We start from the raw sequence: 7,718 nt of genomic DNA on the forward strand, positions 1-7,718 counted from the left end.
AACCTCTCTGGTTTCCGTGTTCTTCTCAGCCACATTCCTGTAATGGTACCTTCTTGGGAGGATTTTTTGTGAGGATTCAGTGAGATAAACTATGTCCCATCTCCACACACAGCATGGGCTAAATGTGTTACGATAGCTGTCAGATGTACTTTCGGTGAACGTGAATTGAGAATCAGCTAAGAACTTGAAGTCTTGGCACTTTTTTTTCCTTTTTGGTTAATAAGTGACTCTCGTTCCATGTGTCTTCTTTCTTCTCTCTTGAGTCAGGCTATAACGGATGCCCCGTGGCCCCACCACACCAGAGCTTGCACCCCATGCACCAGCGCCACGTCACGGTGCCCACCAGCGTCCCTCAGCAGCAGGTGTTCGCCCTGGCAGAACCCAAGCGGAAGCCTTCGCTGTTCTGGCACACCTTCAACAAACTCACCCCTTTCAAGAAATGAAAGCGGGAGGCGCACCTCGGCCTGTGGCCGTGAAGAGGACCTTTTTGTTCCTTCTGTGCTCGGTCCAAGGACAGTCTATTGGACCCAGTGCTCTTCTTTGGGGCTGAATAAAGAAGAGAAGGACCTGGACTCGCCTTCAGTCTCACAGATGCAGCTGCCTGCTTGGGAGGGGGAGAAGGTGATGATGCTCCCCGGTACACAGGAGCCTTCTGTGGTTGTGCCGAGGGCCGGCACTGAGGAACTGGTGACGTGCTCTGAAGTGAGTGCTGGGCAGTGACCCTGCTAGCCTCGCTGGTGAGGAGAGCCGGTGCTGCAGCCCAGGTCCAGGCGCTGCGAGGAAGGACAGGATGGCTCGGGGCTTTTGCATTCGGTTTGAAGGGAATGGTCGTCCAGGTGTTGGGACGTCACTGGCACGAGTAAGCCGTTCCTCTCTTCCTTAGTGTTAGGGGACTTAGCGCAGACCTGTCCCCTGGTGTCATCTGAACCCACACAGTGGCCACATGATAATTAGCAGGCTTCATCTTGCAGGCTCCTCCCCACACAGGCTGGAGGGGAAGCAGGAGGAGCCTGTCTAAAAGCAGGGAGGTCTGCAGTGCAGTAACTTCAGCCTCCTAGGGTGAGGCTGCTTTCCAGGGAGGGGGGGAGGCGGGGAAATCCTGTGGCAGGCTGATGGCGCCAGATAGATCCTTCTCTAGTCAGGTACTCTCCTGCCCGCGCTCATAATGTAACTCCACGAGCAGAACCCTGTCTGCTGGTTCATAATCTAAAAACTATTCAAACACATCCGTTTGCAATATAAAAACCCATTCACTTTAGTTTCACGATAAAGTGAATATGCAAATGCACTGATTGAAAGGATTTCTCATTCAATCTGTTGTTCCTGGCACCTTCACCAATGACGTTATAATGACATTTACGTCCCCTGAGAAAGCTTGAGCTTCAAAGCAGTCCATCAGCTCCATGCGGAGCCCACTTGGTTGCATTAACCCAAACAGTAGTGCTAACCATGCCATTATTAGCATGTCAGCGGGTTTCTGAAGATTCCCTCTTTATAAAAGGGGCCTTAACAGAATATATCTAGACGCAGAGATAGCAGCCTTCCTTTAACGAGGGCCACATGGGCTGATACCTGTCAACAGTTTTCTCCTAGTCTTTGTCTATATTGTAAATTTTGATGAAAATAACTTTAAAATGTGTCTGGAGAAGACAGGCTCTGCAACAGAGATGCCATTGTAATTTACTTAGTGCACTGGATGGGGGGAGGGTATTGTATGACTCAGTTTGTGTTTTTCTATTTGAAAATCTCCTTTTTGTATGCTACTCTTGGAACGTTCTTTTTTCTACTAGGCCCATGCTTAAGAATAAACAAACCTGTACTGTCAATCACAGAGGTGTAGTCTGAGTCTCTGGGTGTGTGGCTCCTCCACACCCTCCCCCCTGCCAACCCCCCCACTCCCACACACACACACCCAGAGCTCTTCCGGAAGGAGATGATGACCTGCAACAAGAAGAGGCAATCTTGGACCTCTCAGTGAGGCTTAGAGCAGCATTATGTGAAAGTTTGTCAGGAAATCTTATCGGTTCTTTTTTAAATCTTTTATTAGCTATGTTTTATTTATTTTATTTTTTTTTAAATCTTTATTGTTGAAAGTATTACATATGTCCCCTTTTTACCCCATTGACCCCCCCCCCCCCCAGGCCTTCACCACCCTATTGTCTGTGTCCATGGGTTATGCATATGTGCATACAAGGTCTTCCGTTGACCTCTTACCACCCACGCACCCTCCCCCGCCTTCCTTCTGAGGTTCGGCAGTTGCTTCCATGCTTCTATGTCTCTGGATCTATTTGTTCATCAGTTTATTTTGTTCATTAGATTCCACATATGAGTGAGATCATGTGATACTTATCTTTCTCTGACTGGCTTATTTTGCTTATATACATTTACACAATGGAATACTATGAAGCTATAAAAAAAGAAAGAACTCTTAACTATTTGCAACAGCATGGATGGGCCTAGAGAGTATTACTAGTATGCTAAGCAAAATGTTCCCTGTTCTTGAGCCTGCTCTGCACCTCCGTGTGCTCACTTCTAGGCAGTATTGCTGGAAGGTGGTGCTGCCCCATGGCCAACATCCCTGGGCCACTTCCTTGGACCTTCATAGGGAGTGTCCCAGGATAGAAGCTGCGTTTGTGAGGTAGCGTCTCAGGAGGGGCTGTGACTGCGTGCATGAGCATGTGTGTGCATGTGTGCTTCGTTTTTGAATACATGTCTCAATTTTAGTTGTGTTTATACAACTGACATTTTTATTAACAAAAATTATATATTTTATAAACTATACTAAATATGCTTTTCCTGGATCCCTTACAGAATAACTGTAGGGGTCTCTGTGCTAAAAAAATTGTTCATATACACAGCAATTTTAAACAGCTGGCTGTGGTGTGTGTGTGTGTGTGCGCGCGCATGTGTTATAATATTAAAGAATTATGTTAAAGAAGCAAAGAGAGTTATTTGCTTAGGTTATATTTTCATTGAGGATTCAGCAAGTAAAGAACCACTCAGAGGCCTTCCATTTACTAATGTTTATTAATGAGCAATGAAGAAATGCTTTAAATTCTGTGACGAGTCCTGGTTTGTTTCCCAGCTGAGCCCTAGCTCTGGTCCCACCTCCTGCTCCAGGCCTCCTAACAGGAGCAGGAAGCTCAGGCACCAGGGCATGCGGCACAGCAGCCCTATCGGCTCTGTACCTGTGAGAATCACCTGATCAATCAATACCTGTTCTGGTGGATCCTGGTGATTTTGAAAACTGCCAGAATAGATTTTAAATGTTAGAACGTCCTTGACTTCTTTAAGTTTGTATGTCCAATTTCAGTTGTTTTACCAAATGCCTGGGTTCTATAAAGAATAGGTGGCTCAAGTATTCTAATTTTGGTTTGCCAAACTTCCTTCTTGTTCTACTCAGAAAGTAGAGAAAAAGCAGAGTCTTCTATACGGAGTGTGTATGCATTTCATTGGGAATCTCTCTCTGTCTTTCTCTCTTTTTAACCCTACATTGCATAATATGGTGAAACTACCCCCCCCCCCCAAAAAAACACGATGATATAGAATTCTGATGAATTTTACTTATACTATTATTCATATTTCAGAATTTGCTAACTCTGTTGAAAGATAGTTGGGTCAAGAGCAACCTTCTCAATGTTGATCATGCCTAAAACTAGCACAGCCTTGCGGTAGCTGTAAGGACTCACAGAGTAGAATTTTTGTAAAGTCCTGAAGAAGTAGCATTCTTTGCTACTTCTTTGGCCTGCAAACTGGAAAAGGAGTGGCAGCAGCTTACACGGGACCATCTGCACAGTTTGTTTTCGGTAGCTCTGATCTTTTTCACCTGGTAGATCTGACTTTGTAGTTGGAAACATTTCGCTTCCATCTCCCTGCTAGTTCTGAATATTGTGGTGTCTGTAAACCTAATCTAGATGAAGATTAACTCCATGCGTGTTCTTTTGTAAAATCTTTTGAGCCATGTGACGCAATATTTTACCAGTTGGAAATCTTTACGTGCCCCAATTGCTGTTATTCCTCAATAAAAATCAACTTAAAACCAGCTTGATTACCTGGAGTTTGGGGGGGAAATTGTTGAGGAGAGAAACAGATGTGTCCCTCCCAGGCCAGTGCCAGCAGCGTGAATAAATGTCCTTCCAAGGCTACGGGACACAAATCAACAAGGTCTGACTGACAAAAACAGTTGTCCCTGCAGTAAGCGTCACCTACAGACTGCTCTCCTGGTTAGACTGTCACCTGGCTAACGCTGCTCTCGGGATGGATGTGGTGGAAGTGGAATTCAAAAGATTTTGGAAAAAAAATAAGTAAAAACTATCTGATCTTGAAAAACCAAAAAGCTTAAATATTTGATGCAGACGTACTGAGCTACAACACATGTATCAATATCATCTTTAGTTATTCCATAGGTATCAACATTTGTATTTAGAAAATACTTGAATTGATTCTGTGATTTCATAATTGGTCATTTTTTAAGTATTAGCATTATTCATGTTTGACTTACCTACTTTGCAAAGCTTTGGGTAACCTTTTCATGTTAATTCATCAATGTCAAGATGACATTATCTGTATAAGTTGTGACAGCTTCCAAACTGATGACTTGGCTGTTGACAGCTGAAAGATGTGTACAGGTTGCCGTAACTTGATATGTATTTTTGTTGAATGAAGTTTTTGTAAAAAAAGAAAAATTTATTTACAATGTTATTGAATGATTTCTTGTAAATGCTGTGAATCTATATTTGTTGTTTTGTATCTGTATATTAAACTTAATTTGCCAAACTGGTTCTAGCAATGCATTGCCATGTTAGAATAGGATTTTTTTTTAATGGAGAGAGTATGTCAGTAGGGTTTGTGGGATTCATAACTCATTTCCTGCCTGGGTATTGATACACTTCTTTTCAGTAATAACTTGTCCGCTAATGAGCTGGATCAGACCATGGACAACTCTGAGAGAGAGCTCTGAGGGAAGCAAATAGGGGCCACTTGAATGGAAAAAGTCACTAAATGCTGGAACAGGCCTGATAAAGCCAACACCTGAAATGAGAAGTCCTATTTTGTAGTGGCAGCTTTTACACAGATGGTGGGAGGTAGATGCACAGAATGTGTTCGCCTTTTCATTTCCCTGCTGCTGGCCAAGGAAAAGGCAGGCCCCTTCCCCAGGAGATCTGCTTGTGCCCTAGGCCTGCCTACCCTCAGGGGTGGGGTAGATAACAATTTCCTCCTCTAATTTACAGCTCAGAAGAGCTAGTAAATAGCCCATTGTTTGCTGTGACTGTTCTCAGAAAAGGATTCCTATAAAGGTGGCCAGGCAGCCATTCCCACTTTTTGTTTGTTTACTCTAATACCCTCCTACTTCCCAAACTGTTTCCCCTCCTGGAGCTGGGCTGATTAGGGGGGGGGGGGGGGGAGGCTGGGACAGGGGAGGGTAAAAGCACCAGGAACCAAGTCTGCCTCTCAAAGGTTGGCTCCCAGGGACTCAGGCTGGTACCATAGATAGGCAGGAGTGAAAATAGAGGGCTGTGCCCTAACCGGTTTGGCTCAGTGGATAGAGCACCGGCCTGCGGACTGAAGGGTCCCAGGTTCGATTCCGGTCAAGGGCATGTACCTTGGTTGAGGGCACATCCCCAGTAGGGGGTGTGCAGGAGGCAGCTGATCGATGTTCCTCTCTCATCGATGTTTTTAACTATCCCTCTCCCTTCCTCTCTGTAAAAAATCAGTAAAATATATAGAAAAGAAAAAGAAAATGGAGGGCTGTGGCCATTTCCTCTGGCAGAGTCCTGGGGGGAGATGACATGAGCCACCTACCCTATGTCCGGGAAAGCCCACCTGAAATGTATGAATCCTCCAAAAGGAGCTTATGGTCAAAGAGGGAAGGCAAACACGAGGTACAATTACAATTGAGAGTGAACTATGCACAGCAGGAGTGTGTACATGCTATGAAAGGCCTTCAGGACATGGGGTCCCTTCCTCTGGTGGCGGGTGGCGGGTGGGAAGGCAGCACACAGGCGGCCAGGGCCCAGCGGGGCTCTGGAGGGTTAACTCAGCACAGCAGGGCGGGGAGGTTTGCTGGCCAGTGTGATGCAAGTTGTGTGAGACCACAGTGTTGGAAGCTGGGATTTCATTCTGTACGCAAAGGCTTTAGGGAAGGGATGCAAAGGCTTTAGGGAAGGGATGTTGTAGCTCATTCCAGTGGCAGAGAAAAGGGTGGATTGGAAAGCAGAGGCAGGGAGGTGATTTAGGACAGTGGTCACCAACCTTTCAGACCTCACGGACCACCATTGGTCCACGGACCACCGGTTGGCGACCGCTGATTTAGGAGGCAGTGTCCAGTGAAGATGCCACGGGATAGGAGAGGGCTGGGTGTGAAGGATGCTCAGTGGTAACAACAGGTCTCAGTCAGCCTCCAGATGTTGGGAGAAAGATAATTTCCAAGTTCTGCCTTGGGGTGATGGGTGGGTGCTAGTGCCATAAACAGATACAGAAAATAGAGCGTGGAGGGGTGGGGCAGGAGTTCCGTGTTTGGATTCGAGACAGGTCTGTCCTGTGGGTAGTGAGATGAACAGAGGGAAGCCCAGAAGGGAGGTCAGGGCTGGCGATGGAGGTGGGAGGGCGGGGAGCTGAGTTTTCTAAACTCAGTGGAGCTGGTGGAAGATGCTACCTAACTCAAGTGTGGCTGCAGTTTTGACGCTCTTCCAAGACATTTGTGCCTCTCTGTTCCCGCCCCTTCCTGCTGTTTTGCAGATACATCCACCAGGGAATTGTATGTCAGGAAGGTGTGATTTTATTTAGTTTGTCCTTGAGTCCTGGTTTGCGCAGCACCTGGGTGCAGCCCACAGCCCTGGGGAGCAGGTAAGTGCATTAGGAAATAATTCTTTACATTCAGCTTAAAGCATCAGAGTCCTAAAACTGCCCTTTTATTATTAGTGTGTGACAACCCTGCTCAGTTATTTGCAAAGTAAAAAGGCAGATGTCTGCAGAGTTTTGGGTAGGAAAGGAGTGAGCCAGTTCCAAAATTCATTTGTGAGGAAGAGGCTAAATAGGAGATGAAGCAGATTTTGACATTCTTCTGCCAGAGCTCTGAATTGGCTGGGAGGAAGCCTGAAACCATAGAAAGCCGTAGAAAGAACAGACTTTTCTAGAGCAGCTTGTCGATAATTTTGTGCAAATTTTAATGTGTGCATTTATATTTATGGCTATCTTAATTTACACTAGTGTTTTTTTTAAAAGCCCCTCAACATATGTTGAAGAAGGAATACCTAAAGTGTATAACGTATAGAGCACATGGAAAAAAATGTATTCGGTGAAGGCAACTCAGAGATTTTTAGATTCTTAACTGCCAGCTCTGGGGGGGATGTGGGGATTAGTTCATCCCTTGCCCAAGCAGCAGGGGCTCAGCGTGGTTCTGGCCAGCCTATGAAATCTCAGTATTGAAACATTTAGCTTGGCCATGAATTAGTCATCATGTCCTTGGGGATTGAGTAACCTTTCATCAAGAAATTCAGGAGTGAAGGAGAAATCTAGGTCAAGCATAGAAGAAACAATAAAGAAATAAGTTAACTGAGTAAGGACCTGTTTTATTTGGGATTAAGAAACAGTAACTCGGGAGTCATTTGCAGCCTGTGTCCTGGGCCCCAGCGTGTCAGGCTGTGAGACGGCAGCAGCTTCCTGAGGTCTCGGCATTCGCGTTGATTGTATTGATCTGCTCAAGGCAGTGATGATTG

At 45.6% G+C, this 7,718-nt stretch overlaps 2 protein-coding genes across 4 annotated transcripts in view; both read left to right on the forward strand.

The window, feature by feature from the left end:
• SPATA13 (spermatogenesis associated 13) overlaps positions 1-1,829 on the forward strand; it is a 150,944-nt gene extending 149,115 nt beyond the window's left edge. For all 3 annotated transcript variants that reach the window (XM_006092113.3, XM_023756703.1, XM_014458641.2), the window contains one exon: positions 268-1,829. In XM_006092113.3, coding sequence (XP_006092175.1) covers positions 268-443 — 176 coding nt within the window. In that variant the 3' untranslated portion in view covers positions 444-1,829. The remainder of the gene's footprint in view (positions 1-267) is intronic.
• Positions 1,830-6,776: 4,947 nt separating this feature from the next.
• The window catches only part of C1QTNF9 (C1q and TNF related 9), a 21,958-nt gene continuing 21,016 nt past the window's right edge, over positions 6,777-7,718 (forward strand). Inside the window, exon 1 of the mRNA XM_006092116.3 lies at positions 6,777-6,846. The gene's annotated coding sequence lies outside the window, so the exon portion shown is untranslated. The remainder of the gene's footprint in view (positions 6,847-7,718) is intronic.

The sequence above is a fragment of the Myotis lucifugus genome, unplaced genomic scaffold, assembly GCF_000147115.1.
Source record: "Myotis lucifugus unplaced genomic scaffold, Myoluc2.0 scaffold_98, whole genome shotgun sequence".
Lineage (NCBI taxonomy): Eukaryota > Metazoa > Chordata > Mammalia > Chiroptera > Vespertilionidae > Myotis > Myotis lucifugus.